The following is a 21,114-nucleotide window of genomic DNA, read 5'->3' as shown; positions in this document are numbered from 1 at the left end:
CCTACATGTCAAACATCTTTCAAACTTCTCCCACAAGGTGGTGGTTGGTATGGTTGTATTCTTTTAACCTGGGACATGAGTGAACGCACAAGACTAGGAACAGAGCACGATCTGATAGCCCCGTGTCCCACATCATCATTATAAATGTTGTTCCAGGTTCAACATTGCAAGTGACCAATCACATTGTTGTGATGTCATACTTTTGCGACTTCGGAAAAAAGCGTCGTAAAAAAAAAAACTACTTAACTTGCGAGAAGCCGCCTCTGTCCGCCGATCCAGCAATTTGAATTCTTTGCATTTCAGGATGCTGTTCTTTAATAAACGGTAAGCATTATGGTAAATGGCCTGCATGTGTATAGCGCTTTTCTAGTCCATAGGACCCCAAAGCTTTACACTACATTCAGTCATTCACCCATTCACACACACATTCACACACTGGCGATAGCAAGCTACATTGTAGCCACAGCCACCCTGGGGCGCACTGACAGAGGCGAGGCTGCCGGACACAGGCGCCACCGGGCCCTCTGACCACCACCAGTAGGCAAACACGGGGTTAGTATCTTGCCCAAGGATATTTGGCATGCAGTCAGGATCGAACCACCGACCTTCTGATGAGTGGCTGACCTGCTCTGCCACCTGAGCTACAGCCAGTGTTGCATATTGTTCTTGCAACACTGGAATTTCATAAATGAATGATTCGCTTGGCTTGCAAAAGTATGACGTCACAACAATGTGATTGGTCACTTGCAATGTTGAACCTGGAACAACATTTATTAAGATGATGTGGGAACAACACCGACACGAGGATATCAGATCAACCAAGGAACAGGACCCGGCCTGGTGGTTGTGAACTGAGGCAGTCTGCACTGATGACCACAACTCGTCTACAAAGCATCTCCTCCAGTAGTGGACGTAACAGAACTGATTGTATTCTGCCTATATGCCTGCGTAAAAGCAATGTCCCTGAGGGCTCGTGTCATTTTGCAGTTAAATCACCGTCCTGCAGCAACTTTGTGGAGGAGTTTGTGTTTCTGGAACAGATTAACTGAGATCTGTCACAGAAAAAGAAACATTGCTGTATTATTACAGGATTGCATACGATAGCCAACTTGATCCCATTCAGTCGGCGACTAATAGCAGGCTGACTTTCTCTTATTGCTGTTTTGTCGCCGTCTTGATGCAAAGACATTTTAAAGATCACAACTCACCACTGGGCACAGGTCACAGACCTGGTCCGCTTCTTCAAAGCAACCATTTCAAAGACAACACAGTTGCAGTAACTTTGGTGTTGCTGCGTTTTCCAACCAGTTTTCCTTGGTGTGGCTGCAGAATTGTGTTGGTGATCCTTCAACTTGATTTTCAGGATCTGGAAGAATTCACAGGGAGGCACACTGGCGAATGGTCCAAGACTGAGCGACGATGCTCTGTGCCAGCACACGGTGGTCCAGCAGTTCGTGTCGTTCCTCTGAATGGTCGTTCCACTTCCCCAAACATTTCCAACATGAATGCATGAAGCTCCTCACCTGATGCTCTGCCTCCAGGATTCTCTAAAGTTTTGATCAGATATTGTCAGTGTTGAGCGAGTCCTGTCGGACTGTAGCAGCCTCGTTCCTGAAAAAAGATGCTGAAGGGGATCCAGTCTGATGCTCATCAAGTGTCAGTATGTGAGAAGTTTTCAAGCGAGGCTGGACTACTTTTACGGTAAAAAACATAAAACCCAAAACATGAGAAGGCAGACAAAGACAAAACGTTTCCTCTGCAGGTGTTTGGATGTGTCCGCCTCTCTGCTCAGTGACGGTTGTTGTGTTGTCAGTTTAACCGAAACCTTTCTGATCTTTTTTCCACCTGCAGCTCTGAAGACGGTGCTGGAGGTCCCGATGGGAAGTCGCTTTCTCAGACTCAACGCCAAAGGCCCCGATATGATCGGTGAGTCTACTTTGTTCCAAAAGCTGAACAAAGCAAAGCTGATGCTCAGTTTGACAGTGTGTCCTATGAAACTCGTATTTTTCACACCAGGTTTTTACGCACATTCGCGCTTTGATCTCTTAAGAACTTAACATAATAATGTTACAGACGATTTCAAGTGAATTCAGTTTCTCTGTAAGGAACACATTTATGGTGAGAGGATTATTTGTCTCGTGCTGGTCTGTGGACTGAATATGAAGAAGGATCAGTCAATCAAATCTGTGTTTATTGCTACATGCAGGCATGACTTTATGATCGCCGTGTAATCGTCTCACAGCAGGGTGTTTATTAAAATGTGCTCTGAATACCAAGTTGCTGGTTTACATGTGATGATTTATGAGAACATGATTGGGTTCAGTTTGCATTTTTAAACACTGTTTTAATATAATGACCTCTCTCACCGCGGCAGAAGCTCAGCTGAAGGACAATCGACCACACAAACGTGAGCGAGAGTAGCTCACCGTTTATTCTGAAGATTCTCGACTTGGCTCCTGGTTAAAAGAATCCTCAGACCAGCTCTTCATCAGGTTTTTTACCAACACCAGAGACTCGTTAACACATATTTCTGTCAGCTTGGCTCAAATAAAAAGATGTCGTCGTGCTCAAAACTGTTTGCTTTTGCACTTGTTCTGCACGTTCGTGTCTCTTTGCGAGAAACAACAGTAGCTGCCTCTGATTAAATTTTCCCTGATGTTGGTTTCCGTCACTTTTATATCTCGTGGAAATCTTTCCCTGTGCTCATCGCCGACATTTTCAGATTTGTTGGAAAGAAGTTGCTATGAGAACGTAAAGCGGGCATCTTCAGTGATGTTGTGGGACTATTTCCTGCTTTCAGCATGTTATTCACAAGCTCGGCAAAATTCTCTGTGGCTGCCAAGAAAATTCTGGAAAACCTGTACGAATGCTTCCCATCGCTGCTGGTTTCCTTTGGACTCATCTTTAAGCAGCAGTTCACTGTAAAAACTAACAGCCTTAGTTATGGCTTCACTTTTCTGGAGACCAAATTATTTTTTTAAATGCTGAAACGCATCACTGTTTCATCCTCGCTGTCTAATGTTTGGAAGGTCGTAACAGAAAAACAGGACGTGTTCGATGAAAATGGCTTTCAGATCTGGAGTTAGCAGGTGAAATCTATCAAAGTGCAGGCGAAGGAGTCCCAGTAGCACAATGCTTGTTGACCAGTGTAATGGGACGCTGCTACAACTTGTAGGCCTGAGTATGGAAAGTCCTGTGTAGCACCTAAGGACCATCAACACAGGACCATACGGAGACCTTTAAATAGAGGGAACCATCTAATGTGGTTTGTAGTGATGCATTTCCTCAAAAAGAAGCTGAACCAGGGACAAATATGCTTCAGTTTACAAACCTGACTTACAAGACAAACGAGACATCGAGCACAAAGACTTAACATCCAGTTCTTACGTTGGTGGTCGTCATCGTATGGCCAAGAGTTTGAACCCAATCAGAGCCCTGATGAACTCCAAGTACAACCAAACGTGCGTGAACTGGTTTTATGGCAGTGTAAATATGAAATGAACCAGAACTACATTTAATCTCTGGGTATTTATGTGAAGCAACAAGGGTAAACTGGGGATCTGCCCTTCCCAGTCACCACCACTGTTCCCAACACACATGCACAAAGCTGCTAATATAACACATCTGCAACAATAATAATGACAATTAAAGCTGCAAGCAGCGTTATGAGGGCCCTCGCACCCCCGGCGCGTCGAGCCACGCCCAACACCTAAAACCAGCATGTCCGATCGATGTCACATTGATGGAATTCATGCATTTAACCACCAGCTAACATTTCAACTCATTCATTCATGATTAGCTAGTCGTTCCACTAGGTGGCACTCTAACCATTATGTACAAATGGCATAACAAACATTTCCGAACTCGAGTCTCATTATGCCTGCGACCTTTGGGTGAGATTGGACATTGTGTTTTTGAGTAACAGCAGATTACTGCGTTTTGGCGAGTGATTGAGAGTCTACGTGCCGCCATAACCACCCCGTTTCCCTGAACGTAAAAAGCTTCGCAATTTAACAACACAAAGGTCTTTGGATTCCACACACTGAAGAATAGTGCAATATGATGAAATCCCTTGGAGGAGTTCGTCAAAGAACGATGCCTGAAAAGAGGGGAAAATGTTGCCAAAATTGCACATTAATTTTAAAATGGCTGACTTCCTGTTGGATTTGGGATATTGCTCCAAGAGACTTTTTTGTACATCTTGATATCTCCTATAAGCTTACCAGGTTTCAGACTCATACATAAAACACAGAGCAGGGGCTGTGATTTTGAAATTTTGTAGGGGGCGCTGTGGAGCCATTTTGGGATATTCAATGAAAATGATCACATAACAACAAAGCCTTAACCACATTGGAGGTGTGTGCCAAATTTCAAGACTTTTTAAACTTTCCAAGCCCCTCAAAAGCCACTTCATCTTTCATGGTGAACTGCGTTGCCACCAGGGTGCGGCGTTCAGTTTAAAGTCACAATTTTCGCACTGAAGCATCACAAGGGACTGATGGTGATATTCACCGCTTTTGAGGTGGCCACGATGAACCTGTGAAAATCAGTACAACAAAATTAAAGCCATGACATTTCCTGTTCCCACTAGGTGGCGCTGTCCGTATTCCCGACAATGGGCACATCAATCTGTTCAGGGCGGGTCTGACTTCATGCCTGTAAAGTCTGGTACTGATCAGACTGGATTTCATGGAGTTATACTAATTTGTTTCTTCATGGCGTGACATCAAAGTTCGCCATGCTGCTGGGGTCACACCCTTTTGCGAAAAGTCACAGTTTTCACTGTAACCCAAGACCAACTCCTTAAGGCTTTTCTGGAGAAATTTGAGGCTGCAGATGTCACCCATCACTATACTGTACCCCAAAGTGTAAAACATGACATTTCCTGTTCCCACTAGGTGGCGCTGTCCTTCATGTCAAATATGGCAGTTGAAATATGTTTAGGGGTGGAGCCTTATCATATGTGTTCACTTTGGTCAAGGTCAGAAAATGTATGACAAAATGAGAGGCAATAAGATTTTCATGGCGAGTCATCGAAATTCGCCATGGCGCCACGGCCTCATAGTATTGTGAAAACTCAAAAGCTCCGCAATTTAACATGGCACAAGGGTGTAGTTGACACTGTCCAAATTTGAAGGTTATGAAATGAAACCCCAAGGAGGAGTTCGCAAAAGTTCGAGGCATGGAAATGGCAAAATTAGAGCCAAAATGTCACCTTCTCTTCCAAATGGCGGACTTCCTGTTGGGTTTGCGTCAATGGGCCCACAGACTTTTTTGTTCGTCTTGGCATGATACACATGTGTGCCAAATTTCATACATGTAGCTCAAACCATGTGGTCGTAGGGCTGCATTTAACAAGGCATAGGTGGCGCTCTAGAGCCATTTCCCAGTGCTCATATGTAAAACCATTAAAATACAAAATTTTTCACCAGACCTGGCATGTGTGCAAAATTTCATGAGTTTTTGAGCATGTTTAGGCCCTCAAAAAGGCCCTTGTTTGGGGTGAATAATAATAATAATAATTAAAGCTGCAAGCAGCGTTATGAGGGCCCTCGCACCCTGGCATGTCGAGCCACGCCCAACACCTAAAACCAGCACGTCCGATCTGATGTCACATTGATGGAATTCATGCATTTAACTACCAGCTAACATTTCATTTGGTTCAACCATGAGTATAGTCGTCCCACTAGGTGGCGCTCTAACCATTATAGACAAAGGGCATAACAAACATTTCCGAGCTCGAGTCTCATCACGCCTGCGACCTTTGGGAGAGATTGGACTTTGTGTCTTTGAGTGACAGCATATTACTGCTTTTTGGCGAGTGATTGAAACTCCAGGTGCCGCCATGACCACCCCGTTTCCTTGAACGTAAAAAGCTTCGCAATTTAACATCACAAAGGTCTTTAGATTCCACACACTGGAGAATGGTTCAATATGATGAAATCCCTTGGAGGAGTTCGTCAAAGTATGAAGCCTGAAAAGAGGGGAAAATGTCGCCAAAATTGCACATTAATTTTAAAATGGCTGACTTCCTGTTGGATTTGGGATATTGCTCCAAGAGACTTTTTTGTACATCTTGATATTTTCCATAAGCTTACCAGGTTTCAGACTCATAGATGAAACACAGAGCAGGGGCTGTTGTTTTGAAATTTTGTAGGGGGCGCTGTGGAGCAATTTCGCGCTATTCAATGAAAATGATCACATGACAACAAAGCCTTCATCCATTTGGAGGTGTGGGCCAAATTTCAAGCCTCTATAAACTTGCAAGCCCCTCAAAAGCCACTTCATCTTTCATGTTGAACAGCGTTGCCACCAGGGTGCGCCGTTCAGTTTAAAGTCACAATTTTTGCACTGAAGCATCACGAGGGACTGATGTTGATATTCACCGCTTTTGAGGTGGCCACGATGAACCTGTGAAAATCAGTACAACAAAATTAAAGCCATGACATTTCCTGTTGCCACTAGGTGGCGCTGTACGTATTCCCGACAATGGGCACATCAATCTGTTCAGGGCGGGTCTGACATCATGCCTGTAAAGTCTGGTACTGAACAGACTGGATTTCATTGAGTTATACTAATTTGTTTCTTCATGGCGTGACATCAAAGTTCGCCATGCTACTGGGGTCACACCCTTTTGCGAAAAGTCACAGTTTTCACTGTAACCCAAGACCAACTCCTTAAGGCTTTCCTGGAGAAATTTGAGGCTGCAGATGTCACCCATCACTATACTGTACCCCAAAGTGTAAAACATGACATTTCCTGTTCCCACTAGGTGGCGCTGTCCCTGGTGTCAAATATGGCAGTTGAAATATGTTCAGGGGTGGAGCCTTATCATATGTGTTCACTTTGGTCAAGGTCAGAAAATGTATGACAAAATGAGAGGCAATAAGATTTTCATGGCGAGTCATCGAAATTCGCCATGGCGCCACGGCCTCATAGTATTGTGAAAACTCAAAAGCTCCGCAATTTAACATGGCACAAGGGTGTAGTTGACACTGTCCAAATTTGAAGGTTATGAAATGAAACCCCAAGGAGGAGTTCGCAAAAGTTCGAGGCATGGAAATGGCAAAATTAGAGCCAAAATGTCACCTTCTCTTCCAAATGGCGGACTTCCTGTTGGGTTTGCGTCAATGGGCCCAAGACTTTTTTGTTCGTCTTGGCATGATACACATGTGTGCCAAATTTCATACATGTAGCTCAAACGATGTGGTCGTAGGGCTGCATTTAACAAGGCATAGGTGGCGCTGTAGAGCCATTTCCCAGTGCTCATATGTAAAACCATTAAAATACAAAATTTTTCACCAGACCTGGAATGTGTGCAAAATTTCATGAGTTTTTGAGCATGTTTAGGCCCTCAAAAAGGCCCTTGTTTGGGGTGAATAATAATAATAATAATAATAATAATAATAATAATAATAATAATTAAAGCTGCAAGCAGCGTTATGAGGGCCCTCGCACCCCCGGCGCGTCGAGCCACGCCCAACACCTAAAACCAGCACGTCCGATCGATGTCACATTGATGGAATTCATGCATTTAACCACCAGCTAACATTTCAACTCATTCATTCATGATTAGCTAGTCGTTCCACTAGGTGGCACTCTAACCATTATGTACAAATGGCATAACAAACATTTCCGAACTCGAGTCTCATTATGCCTGCGACCTTTGGGTGAGATTGGACATTGTGTTTTTGAGTAACAGCAGATTACTGCGTTTTGGCGAGTGATTGAGAGTCTACGTGCCGCCATAACCACCCCGTTTCCCTGAACGTAAAAAGCTTCGCAATTTAACAACACAAAGGTCTTTAGATTCCACAAACTTCAGATCGGTCCAATCTGATGAAATCCCTTGGAGGAGTTCGTCAAAGTATGAAGCCTGAAAAGAGGGGAAAATGTCGCCAAAATTACACATTAATTTTAAAATGGCTGACTTTCTGTTGGATTTGGGATATTGCTCCAAGAGACTTTTTTGTACATCTTGATATCTCCTATAAGCCTACCAGGTTTCAGATTCATACATAAAACACAGAGCTGGGGCTGTGGTTTTGAAATTTTGTAGGGGGCGCTGTGGAGCCATTTTGGGATATTCAATGAAAATTATCACATGACAACAAAGCCTTCGTCACATTGGAGGTGTGTGCCAAATTTCAAGCCTCTATACACTTGCCAAGACCCTCAAAAGCCACTTCATCTTTCATGGTGAACAGCGTTGCCACCAGGGTGCGCCGTTCAGTTTAAAGTCACAATTTTTGCACTGAAGCATCACGAGGGACTGATGGTGATATTCACCGCTTTTCAGGTGGCCACGATGAACCTGTGAAAATCAGTACAACAAAATGAAAGCCATGACATTTCCTGTTCCCACTAGGTGGCGCTGTCCGTATTTCCGACAATGGGCACATCAATCTGTTCAGGGCGGGTCTGACATCATGCCTGTAAAGTCTGGTACTGATCAGACTGGATTTCATTGAGTTATACTAATTTGTTTCTTCATGGCGTGACATCAAAGTTCGCCATGCTGCTGGGGTCACACCCTTTTGTGAAAACTCACAGTTTTCACTGTAACCCAAGACCAACTCCTTAAGGCTTTCCTGGAGAAATTTGAGGCTGCAGATGTCACCCATCACTATACTGTACCCCAAAGTGTAAAACATGACATTTCCTGTTCCCACTAGGTGGCGCTGTCCCTGGTGTCAAATATGGCAGTTGAAATATGTTCAGGGGTGGAGCCTTATCATATGTGTTCACTTTGGTCAAGGTCAGAAAATGTATGACAAAATGAGAGGCAATAAGATTTTCATGGCGAGTCATCGAAATTCGCCATGACGCCACGGCCTCATAGTATTGTGAAAACTCAAAAGCTCCGCAATTTAACATGGCACAAGGGTGTAGTTGACACTGTCCAAATTTGAAGGTTATGAAATGAAACCCCAAGGAGGAGTTCGCAAAAGTTCGAGGCATGGAAATGGCAAAATTAGAGCCAAAATGTCACCTTCTCTTCCAAATGGCGGACTTCCTGTTGGGTTTGCGTCAATGGGCCCACAGACTTTTTTGTTCGTCTTGGCATGATACACATGTGTGCCAAATTTCATACATGTAGCTCAAACGATGTGGTCGTAGGGCTGCATTTAACAAGGCATAGGTGGCGCTGTAGAGCCATTTCCCAGTGCTCATATGTAAAACCATTAAAATACAAAATTTTTCACCAGACCTGGCATGTGTGCAAAATTTCATGAGTTTTTGAGCATGTTTAGGCCCTCAAAAAGGCCCTTGTTTGGGGTGAATAATAATAATAATAATAATAATAATAATAATAATAATAATAATAATAATAATAATAATAATAATAATAATAAGAAACGGAGCAGATACAATAGGGCCTTCGCACTCTCGGTGCTCGGGCCCTAATAATAATAATAATAATAATAAGAAACGGAGCAGATACAATAGGGCCTTCGCACTCTCAGTGCTCGGGCCCTAATTAAAGCTGCAAGCAGCGTTATGAGGGCCCTCGCACCCCCGGCACGTCGAGCCACGCCCAACACCTAAAACCAGCACGTCCGATCTGATGTCACATTGATGGAATTCATGCATTTAACCACCAGCTAACAATTCATCTCATTGAACCATGATTATAGTCGTCCCAATAGGTGGCGCTCTAACTATTACCGACAAATGGCATACCAAACATTTCCGAGCTCGAGTCTCATCACACCTGAGACGTTTGGGAGAGATTGGACATTGTGTTTTTGAGTGACAGCAGATTACTGCTTTTTGGAGAGTGATTCACACTCCACGTGCCGCCATGACCACCCCGTTTCCCTGAACGTAAAAAGCTTCGCAATTTAACAACACAAAGGTCTTTGGATTCCACACACTGAAGAATAGTTCAATCTGATGAAATCCCTTGGAGGAGTTCGTCAAAGAACGATGCCTGAAAAGAGGGGAAAATGTTGCCAAAATTGCACATTAATTTTAAAATGGCTGACTTCCTGTTGGATTTGGGATATTGCTTCAAGAGACTTTTTTGTACATCTTGATATCTCCTATAAGCCTACCAGGTTTCAGATTCATACATAAAACACAGAGCTGGGGCTGTGGTTTTGAAATTTTGTAGGGGGCGCTGTGGAGCCATTTTGGGATATTCAATAAAAATGATCACATGACAACAAAGCCTTCGTCACATTGGAGGTGTGTGCCAATTTTCAAGCCTCTATAAACTTGCCAAGACCCTCAAAAGCCACTTCATCTTTCATCGTGAACAGCGTTGCCACCAGGGTGCGCCGTTCAGTTTAAAGTCACAATTTTTGCACTGAAGCATCACGAGGGACGGATGGTGATATTCACCGCTTTTGAGGTGGCCACGATGAACCTGTGAAAATCAGTACAACAAAATTAAAGCCATGACATTTCCTGTTCCCACTAGGTGGCGCTGTCCGTATTTCCGACAATGGGCACATCAATCTGTTCAGGACGGGTCTGACATCATGCCTGTAAAGTCTGGTACTGATCAGACTGGATTTCATTGAGTTATACTAATTTGTTTCTTCATGGCGTGACATCAAAGTTCACCATGCTGCTGGGGTCACACCCTTTTGCGAAAAGTCACAGTTTTCACTGTAACCCAAGACCAACTCCTTAAGGCTTTCCTGGAGAAATTTGAGGCTGCAGATGTCACCCATCACTATACTGTACCCCAAAGTGTAAAACATGACATTTCCTGTTCCCACTAGGTGGCGCTGTCCTTGATGTCAAATATGGCAGTTGAAATATGTTCAGGGGTGGAGCCTTATCATATGTGTGCTCTTTGGTCCAGATCGGAACATGTATGACAGAATGAGAGGCAATAAGATTTTCATGGCGAGTCATCGAAATTCGCCATGGCGCCACGGCCTCATAGTATTGTGAAAACTCAAAAGCTCCGCAATTTAACATGGCACAAGGGTGTAGTTGACACTGTCCAAATTTGAAGCTTATAGGACCAAATGCCAAGGAGGAGTTCGTTAAAGTTCGAGGCATGGAAATGGCAAAATTAGAGACAAAATGTCACCTTCTCTTCCAAATGGCGGACTTCCTGTTGGGTTTGCGTCAATGGGCCCACTGACTTTTTTGTTCGTCTTGGCATGATACACATGTGTGCCAAATTTCATACATGTAGCTCAAACTATGTGGTCGTAGGGCTGCATTTAACAAGGCATAGGTGGCGCCGTAGAGCCATTTCCCAGTGCTCATATGTAAAACCATTAAAATACAAAATTTTTCACCAGACCTGGCATGTGTGCAAAATTTCATGAGTTTTTGAGCATGTTTAGGCCCTCAAAAAGGCCCTTGTTTGGGGTGAATAATAATAATAATAATAATTAAAGCTGCAAGCAGCGTTATGAGGGCCCTCGCACCCCCGGCACGTCGAGCCACTGCCAACACCTCAAACCGGCACGTCCGATGTGATGTCACATTGATGGATTTCATGCTTTTAATCACCAGCTAACATTTCATCTTATTCAACCAGGATTATAGTCATGCCACTAGGTGGCGCTCTAACCATTATTGACAAATAGCATAACAAACATTTCCAAGCTCGAGTCTCATCACACCTGCGACCTTTGGGAGAGATTGGACATTGTGTTTTTTAGTGACAGCAGATTACTGCTTTTTGCGAGTGATTGAAACTCTACGTGCCGCCATGACCACCCCGTTTCCCTGAACGGAAAAAGCTTCGCAATTTAACATCACAAAGGTCTTTAGATTCTACACCCTGAAGAATGCTTCAATATGATGAAATCCCTTGGAGGAGTTCGTCAAAGTATGAGGCCTGAAAAGGGGGGAAAATGTCATCAAAATTACACATTAATTTTAAAATGGCTGACTTCCTGTTGGATTTGGGATATTGCTCCAAGAGACTTTTTTGTACATCTTGATATCTTACACAAGCTTACCAAGTGTCAGACTCATAGATGAAACACAGAGCAGGGGCTGATGTTTTGAAATATTGTAGGGGGCGCTGTGGAGCCATTTCGCGCTATTCAATGAAAATGATCACATGACAACAAAGCCTTCATCCATTTGGAGGTGTGTGCCAAATTTCAAGCCTCTATAAACTTTCCAAGCCCCTCAAAAGCCACTTCATCTTTCATGGTGAACCGCGTTACCAACAGGGTGCACCGTTCAGTTTAAAGTCACAATTTTTGCACTGAAGCATCACGAGGGACTGATGTTGATATTCACCGCTTTTGAGGTGGCCACGATGAACCTGTGAAAATCAGTAAAACAAAATTAAAGCCATGACATTTCCTGTTGCCACTAGGTGGCGCTGTCCGTATTTCCGACAATGGGCACATCAATCTGTTCAGGGCGGGTCTGACATCATGCCTGTAAAGTCTGGTACTGATCAGACTGGATTTCATTGAGTTATACTAATTTGTTTCTTCATGGCGTGACATCAAAGTTCGCCATGCTGCTGGGGTCACACCCTTTCGTGAAAAGTCACAGTTTTCACTGTAACCCAAGACCAACTCCTTAAGGCTTTCCTGGAGAAATTTGAGGCTGCAGATGTCACCCATCACAATACTGTACCCCAAAGTGTAAAACATGACATTTCCTGTTCCCACTAGGTGGCGCTGTACCTGGTGTCAAATATGGCAGTTGAAATATGTTCAGGGGTGGAGCCTTATCATATGTGTTCACTTTGGTCAAGGTCAGAAAATGTATGACAAAATGAGAGGCAATAAGATTTTCATGGCGAGTCATCGAAATTCGCCATGGCGCCACGGCCTCATAGTATTGTGAAAACTCAAAAGCTCCGCAATTTAACATGGCACAAGGGTGTAGTTGACACTGACCAAATATGAAGGTTATGAAATCAAACCCCAAGGAGGAGTTCGCAAAAGTTCGAGGCATGGAAATGGCAAAATTAGAGCCAAAATGTCACCTTCTCTTCCAAATGGCGGACTTCCTGTTGGGTTTGCGTCAATGGGCCCACAGACTTTTTTGTTCGTCTTGGCATGATACATATGTGTGCCAAATTTCATACATGTAGCTCAAACGATGTGGTCGTAGGGCTGCATTTAACAAGGCATAGGTGGCGCTCTAGAGCCATTTCCCAGTGCTCATATGTAAAACCATTAAAATACAAAATTTTTCACCAGACCTGGCATGTGTGCAAAATTTCATGAGTTTTTGAGCATGTTTAGGCCCTCAAAAAGGCCCTTGTTTCGCCTGAATAATAATAATAATAATAATAATAATAATAATAATAATAATAATAAGAAACGGAGCAGATACAATAGGGCCTTCGCACTCTCGGTGCTCGGGCCCTAATTAAAGCTGCAAGCAGCGTTATGAGGGCCCTCGCACCCCCGGCACGTCGAGCCACTGCCAACACCTCAAACCGGCACGTCCGATGTGATGTCACATTGATGGATTTCATGCTTTTAATCACCAGCTAACATTTCATCTTATTCAACCAGGATTATAGTCATGCCACTAGGTGGCGCTCTAACCATTATTGACAAATAGCATAACAAACATTTCCAAGCTCGAGTCTCATCACACCTGCGACCTTTGGGAGAGATTGGACATTGTGTTTTTTAGTGACAGCAGATTACTGCTTTTTGCGAGTGATTGAAACTCTACGTGCCGCAATGACCACCCCGTTTCCCTGAACGGAAAAAGCTTCGCAATTTAACATCACAAAGGTCTTTAGATTCTACACACTGAAGAATGCTTCAATATGATGAAATCCCTTGGAGGAGTTCGTCAAAGTATGAGGCCTGAAAAGGGGGGAAAATGTCATCAAAATTACACATTCATTTTAAAATGGCTGACTTCCTGTTGGATTTGGGATATTGCTCCAAGAGACTTTTTTGTACATCTTGATATCTTACACAAGCTTACCAAGTGTCAGACTCATAGATGAAACACAGAGCAGGGGCTGATGTTTTGAAATATTGTAGGGGGCGCTGTGGAGCCATTTTGCGCTATTCAAGGAAAATGGTTACATAACAACAATGCCTTCATCCATTTGGAGGTGTGTGCCAAATTTCAAGCCTCTATAAACTTTCCAAGCCCCTCAAAAGCCACTTCATCTTTCATGATGAACCGCGTTGCCACCAGGGTGCGCCGTTCAGTTTAAAGTCACAATTTTTGCACTGAAGCATCACGAGGGACTGATGGTGATATTCACCGCTTTTGAGGTGGCCACGATCAACCTGTGAAAATCAGTACAACAAAGTTAAAGCCATGACATTTCCTGTTGCCACTAGGTGGCGCTGTCCGTATTTCCGACAATGGGCACATCAATCTGTTCAGGGCGGGTCTGACATCATGCCTGTAAAGTCTGGTACTGATCAGACTGGATTTCATTGAGTTATACTAATTTGTTTCTTCATGGCGTGACATCAAAGTTCGCCATGCTGCTGGGGTCACACCCTTTCGCGAAAACTCACAGTTTTCACTGTAACCCAAGACCAACTCCTTAAGGCTTTCCTGGAGAAATTTGAGGCTGCAGATGTCACCCATCACTATACTGTACCCCAAAGTGTAAAACATGACATTTCCTGTTCCCACTAGGTGGCGCTGTCCTTGATGTCAAATATGGCAGTTGAAATATGTTCAGGGGTGGAGCCTTATCATATGTGTTCACTTTGGTCAAGGTCAGAAAATGTATGACAAAATGAGAGGCAATAAGATTTTCATGGCGAGTCATCGAAATTCGCCATGGCGCCACGGCCTCATAGTATTGTGAAAACTCAAAAGCTCCGCAATTTAACATGGCACAAGGGTGTAGTTGACACTGTCCAAATTTGAAGTTTATAGGACCAAATCCCAAGGAGGAGTTCGTTAAAGTACAAGGCATGGAAACGGTAAAATCAGGCCAAAAATGTCACCTTCAATCCAAAATGGCGGACTTCCTGTTGGGTTTAGGACATTGCCATAATAGACTTTTTTGTTCGACTCTGAACGTTATATAGGTGTACCGACTTTCAAACATGTAGGTCATACCCATACCGGGGGCTCGCGTTTTTCATTTTTCTAGGTGGCGCTACTGAGCTAATTTTCCCTGGCCATGTCTGAGAACATTAAAATACGTAAATTTTCACCAGACCTGACGCGTGTGCAAAATTTCATGAGTTTTCGAGCATGTTTAGGCCCTCAAAAGGCCGATTCATTTGCCGGAATAATAATAATAATAATAATAATAATAATAATAATAAACGGAGCAATTACAATAGGGCCTTCGCACTATCAGTGCTCGGGCCCTAATTAAAGCTGCAAGCAGCGTTATGAGGGCCCTCGCACCCCATCGCGTCGAGCCACGCCCAACACCTACAACCAGCACCTCCGATCTGATGTCACATTGATGGAATTCATGCATTTAATCACCAGCTAACATTTCATCTCATTCAATCATCATTATAGTCGTCCCACTAGGTGGCGCTCTAACCATTACTGACAAATGGCATAACAAACACTTCCAAGCTCGAGTCTCATCACACCTGAGACGTATGGGAGAGATTGGACATTGTGTTTTTGAGTGACAGCAGATTACTGCTTTTTGGCGAGTGATTCAAACTCTAAGTGCCGCCATAACCACCCCGTTTCCCTGGACGTAAAAAGCTTCGCAATTTAACATCACAAAGGTCTTTAGATTCCACACACTGGAGAATGGTTCAATATGATGAAATCCCTTGGAGGAGTTCGTCAAAGTATGAAGCCTGAAAAGAGGAGAAAATGTCGCCAAAATTACACATGAATTTTAAAATGGCTGACTTCCTGTTGGATTTGGGATATTGCTCCAAGAGACTTTTTTGTACATCTTGATATCTCCTATAAGCCTACCAGGTTTCAGATTCATACATAAAACACAGAGCTGGGGCTGTGGTTTTGAAATTTTGTAGGGGGCGCTGTGGAGCCATTTTGGGATATTCAATGAAAATGATCACATAACAACAAAGCCTTCGTCACATTGGAGGTGTGCGCCAAATTTCAAGCCTCTATAAACTTGCCAAGACCCTCAAAAGCCACTTCATCTTTCATCGTGAACAGCGTTGCCACCAGGGTGCGGCGTTCAGTTTAAAGTCACAATTTTTGCACTGAAGCATCACGAGGGACTGATGGTGATATTCACCGCTTTTGAGGTGGCCAAGATGAACCTGTGAAAATCAGTACAACAAAATTAAAGCCATGACATTTCCTGTTGCCACTAGGTGGCGCTGTCCGTATTTCCGACAATGGGCACATCAATCTGTTCAGGGCGCGTCTGACATCATGCCTGTAAAGTCTGGTACTGATCAGACTGGATTTCATTGAGTTATACTAATTTGTTTCTTCATGGCGTGACATCAAAGTTCGCCATGCTGCTGGGGTCACAACCTTTCGCGAAAACTCACAGTTTTCACTGTAACCCAAGACCAACTCCTTAAGGCTTTCCTGGAGAAATTTGAGGCTGCAGATGTCACCCATCACTATACTGTACCCCAAAGTGTAAAACATGACATTTCCTGTTCCCACTAGGTGGCGCTGTCCTTCATGTCAAATATGGCAGTTGAAATATGTTCAGGGGTGGAGCCTTATCATATGTGTTCACTTTGGTCAAGGTCAGAAAATGTATGACAAAATGAGAGGCAATAAGATTTTCATGGCGAGTCATCGAAATTCGCCATGGCGCCACGGCCTCATAGTATTGTGAAAACTCAAAAGCTCCGCAATTTAACATGGCACAAGGGTGTAGTTGACACTGTCCAAATTTGAAGCTTATAGGACCAAATCCCAAGGAGGAGTTCGTTAAAGTACAAGGCATGGAAATGGCAAAATTAGAGCCAAAATGTCACATTCTCTTCCAAATGGCGGACTTCCTGTTGGGTTTGCGTCAATGGGCCCAAGACTTTTTTGTTCGTCTTGGCATGATACACATGTGTGCCAAATTTCATACATGTAGCTCAAACGATGTGGTCGTAGGGCTGCATTTAACAAGGCATAGGTGGCGCTCTAGAGCCATTTCCCAGTGCTCATATGTAAAACCATTAAAATACAAAATTTTTCACCAGACCTGGCATGTGTGCAAAATTTCATGAGTTTTTGAGCATGTTTAGGCCCTCAAAAAGGCCCTTGTTTGGGGTGAATAATAATAATAATAATAATTAAAGCTGCAAGCAGCGTTATGAGGGCCCTCGCACCCCCGGCGCGTCGAGCCACACCCAACACCTAAAACCAGCACGTCCGATCGATGTCACATTGATGGAATTCATGCATTTAACCACCAGCTAACATTTCAACTCATTCATTCATGATTAGCTAGTCGTTCCACTAGGTGGCACTCTAACCATTATGTACAAATGGCATAACAAACATTTCCGAACTCGAGTCTCATTATGCCTGCGACCTTTGGGTGAGATTGGACATTGTGTTTTTGAGTGACAGCATATTACTGCGTTTTGGCGAGTGATTGAGAGTCTACGTGCCGCCATAACCACCCCGTTTCCCTGAACGTAAAAAGCTTCGCAATTTAACAACACAAAGGTCTTTGGATTCCACACACTGAAGAATAGTGCAATATGATGAAATCCCTTGGAGGAGTTCGTCAAAGAACGATGCCTGGAAAGAGGGGAAAATGTTGCCAAAATTGCACATTAATTTTAAAATGGCTGACTTCCTGTTGGATTTGGGATATTGCTCCAAGAGACTTTTTTGTACATCTTGGTATCACCTATAAGCTTACCAGGTTTCAGACTCATACATAAAACACAGAGCAGGGGCTGTGATTTTGAAATTTTGTAGGGGGCGCTGTGGAGCCATTTTGGGATATTCAATGAAAATGATCACATAACAACAAAGCCTTAACCACATTGGAGGTGTGTGCCAAATTTCAAGACTTTTTAAACTTTCCAAGCCCCTCAAAAGCCACTTCATCTTTCATGGTGAACCGCGTTGCCACCAGGGTGCGCCGTTCAGTTTAAAGTCACAATTTTTGCACTGAAGCATCACAAGGGACTGATGGTGATATTCACCGCTTTTGAGGTGGCCACGATCAACCTGTGAAAATCAGTACAACAAAGTTAAAGCCATGACATTTCCTGTTCCCACTAGGTGGCGCTGTCCGTATTTCCGACAATGGGCATATCAATCTGTTCAGGGCGGGTCTGACATCATGCCTGTAAAGTCTGGTACTGATCAGACTGGATTTCATTGAGTTATACTAATTTGTTTCTTCATGGCGTGACATCAAAGTTCGCCATGCTGCTGGGGTCACACCCTTTCGCGAAAACTCACAGTTTTCACTGTAACCCAAGACCAACTCCTTAAGGCTTTCCTGGAGAAATTTGAGGCTGCAGATGTCACCCATCACTATACTGTACCCCAAAGTGTAAAACATGACATTTCCTGTTCCCACTAGGTGGCGCTGTCCTTGAGGTCAAATATGGCAGTTGAAATATGTTCAGGGGTGGAGCCTTATCATATGTGTTCACTTTGGTCAAGGTCAGAAAATGTATGACAAAATGAGAGGCAATAAGATTTTCATGGCGAGTCATCGAAATTCGCCATGGCGCCACGGCCTCATAGTATTGTGAAAACTCAAAAGCTCCGCAATTTAACATGGCACAAGGGTGTAGTTGACACTGTCCAAATTTGAAGGTTAAGAAATGAAACCCCAAGGAGGAGTTCGCAAAAGTTCGAGGCATGGAAATGGCAAAATTAGAGCCAAAATGTCACCTTCTCTTCCAAATGGCGGACTTCCTGTTGGGTTTGCGTCAATGGGCCCCCAGACTTTTTTGTTCGTCTTGGCATGATACACATGTGTGCCAAATTTCATACATGTAGCTCAAACGATGTGGTCGTAGGGCTGCATTTAACAAGGCATAGGTGGCGCTGTAGAGCCATTTCCGAGTGCTCATATGTAAAACCATTAAAATACAAAATTTTTCACCAGACCTGGCATGTGTGCAAAATTTCATGAGTTTTTGAGCATGTTTAGGCCCTCAAAAAGGCCCTTGTTTGGGGTGAATAATAATAATAATAATAATAATAATAATAATAATAATAATAATAATAATAATAATAATAATAATAATAAGAAACGGAGCAGATACAATAGGGCCTTCGCACTCTCGGTGCTCGGGCCCTAATTAAAGCTGCAAGCAGCGTTATGAGGGCCCTCGCACCCCCGGCACGTCGAGCCACTGCCAACACCTCAAACCGGCATGTCCGATGTGATGTCACATTGATGGATTTCATGCTTTTAATCACCAGCTAACATTTCATCTTATTCAACCAGGATTATAGTCATGCCACTAGGTGGCGCTCTAACCATTATTGACAAATAGCATAACAAACATTTCCAAGCTCGAGTCTCATCACACCTGCGACCTTTGGGAGAGATTGGACATTGTGTTTTTTAGTGACAGCAGATTACTGCTTTTTGCGAGTGATTGAAACTCTACGTGCCGCCATGACCACCCCGTTTCCCTGAACGGAAAAAGCTTCGCAATTTAACATCACAAAGGTCTTTAGATTCTACACACTGAAGAATGCTTCAATATGATGAAATCCCTTGGAGGAGTTCGTCAAAGTATGAAGCCTGAAAAGAGGGGAAAATGTCATCAAAATTACACATTAATTTTAAAATGGCTGACTTCCTGTTGGATTTGGGATATTGCTCCAAGAGACTTTTTTGTACATCTTGATATCTTACACAAGCTTACCAAGTGTCAGACCCATAGATGAAACACAGAGCAGGGGCTGATGTTTTGAAATATTGTAGGGGGCGCTGTGGAGCCATTTTGCGCTATTCAAGGAAAATGGTTACATAACAACAATGCTTTCATCCATTTGGAGGTGTGTGCCAAATTTCAAGCCTCTATAAACTTTCCAAGCCCCTCAAAAGCCACTTCATCTTTCATGATGAACTGCGTTGCCACCAGGGTGCGCCGTTCAGTTTAAAGTCACAATTTTTGCACTGAAGCATCACGAGGGACTGATGGTGATATTCACCGCTTTTGAGGTGGCCACGATCAACCTGTGAAAATCAGTACAACAAAGTTAAAGCCATGACATTTCCTGTTCCCACTAGGTGGCGCTGTCCGTATTTCCGACAATGGGCATATCAATTTGTTCAGGGCGGGTCTGACATCATGCCTGTAAAGTCTGGTACTGATCAGACTGGATTTCATTGAGTTATACTAATTTGTTTCTTCATGGCGTGACATCAAAGTTCGCCATGCTGCTGGGGTCACACCCTTTCGTGAAAAGTCACAGTTTTCACTGTAACCCAAGACCAACTCCTTAAGGCTTTCCTGGAGAAATTTGAGGCTGCAGATGTCACCCATCACAATACTGTACCCCAAAGTGTAAAACATGACATTTCCTGTTCCCACTAGGTGGCGCTGTCCCTGGTGTCAAATATGGCAGTTGAAATATGTTCAGGGGTGGAGCCTTATCATATGTGTTCACTTTGGTCAAGGTCAGAAAATGTATGACAAAATGAGAGGCAATAAGATTTTCATGGCGAGTCATCGAAATTCGCCATGGCGCCACGGCCTCACCGTATTGTGAAAACTCAAAAGCTCCGCAATTTAACATGGCACAAGGGTGTAGTTGACACTGACCAAATATGAAGGTTATGAAATCAAACCCCAAGGAGGAGTTCGCAAAAGTTCGAGGCATGGAAATGGCAAAATTAGAGCCAAAATGTCACCTTCTCTTCCAAATGGCGGACTTCCTGTTGGGTTTGCGTCAATGGGCCCACTGACTTTTTTGTTCGTCTTGGCATGATACACATGTGTGCCAAATTTCATACATGTAGCTCAAACGATGTGGTCGTAGGGCTGCATTTAACAAGGCATAGGTGGCGCTGTAGAGCCATTTCCCAGTGCTCATATGTAAAACCATTAAAATACAAAATTTTTCACCAGACCTGGCATGTGTGCAAAATTTCATGAGTTTTTGAGCATGTTTAGGCCCTCAAAAAGGCCCTTGTTTCGCCTGAATAATAATAATAATAATAATAATAATAATAATAAGAAACGGAGCAGATACAATAGGGCCTTCGCACTCTCGGTGCTCGGGCCCTAATTAAAGCTGCAAGCAGCGTTATGAGGGCCCTCGCACCCCATCGCGTCG

General features: G+C 43.5%; 1 protein-coding gene across 4 annotated transcripts in view; it reads left to right on the top strand.

Moving 5' to 3' along the window:
- The window catches only part of adamtsl3 (ADAMTS-like 3), a 226,175-nt gene that overhangs the window by 133,701 nt on the left and 71,360 nt on the right, over window positions 1-21,114 (top strand). For all 4 annotated transcript variants that reach the window (XM_080300885.1, XM_080300882.1, XM_080300884.1 and 1 more), the window contains one exon: window positions 1,852-1,926. In XM_080300885.1, coding sequence (XP_080157011.1) covers window positions 1,852-1,926 — 75 coding nt within the window. The remainder of the gene's footprint in view (window positions 1-1,851; window positions 1,927-21,114) is intronic.

The sequence above is a fragment of the Astatotilapia calliptera genome, chromosome 1 (assembly GCF_964374335.1).
Source record: "Astatotilapia calliptera chromosome 1, fAstCal68.1, whole genome shotgun sequence".
Taxonomy (NCBI): domain Eukaryota; kingdom Metazoa; phylum Chordata; class Actinopteri; order Cichliformes; family Cichlidae; genus Astatotilapia; species Astatotilapia calliptera.
This window is presented reverse-complemented; position numbering and strand designations above follow the sequence as displayed.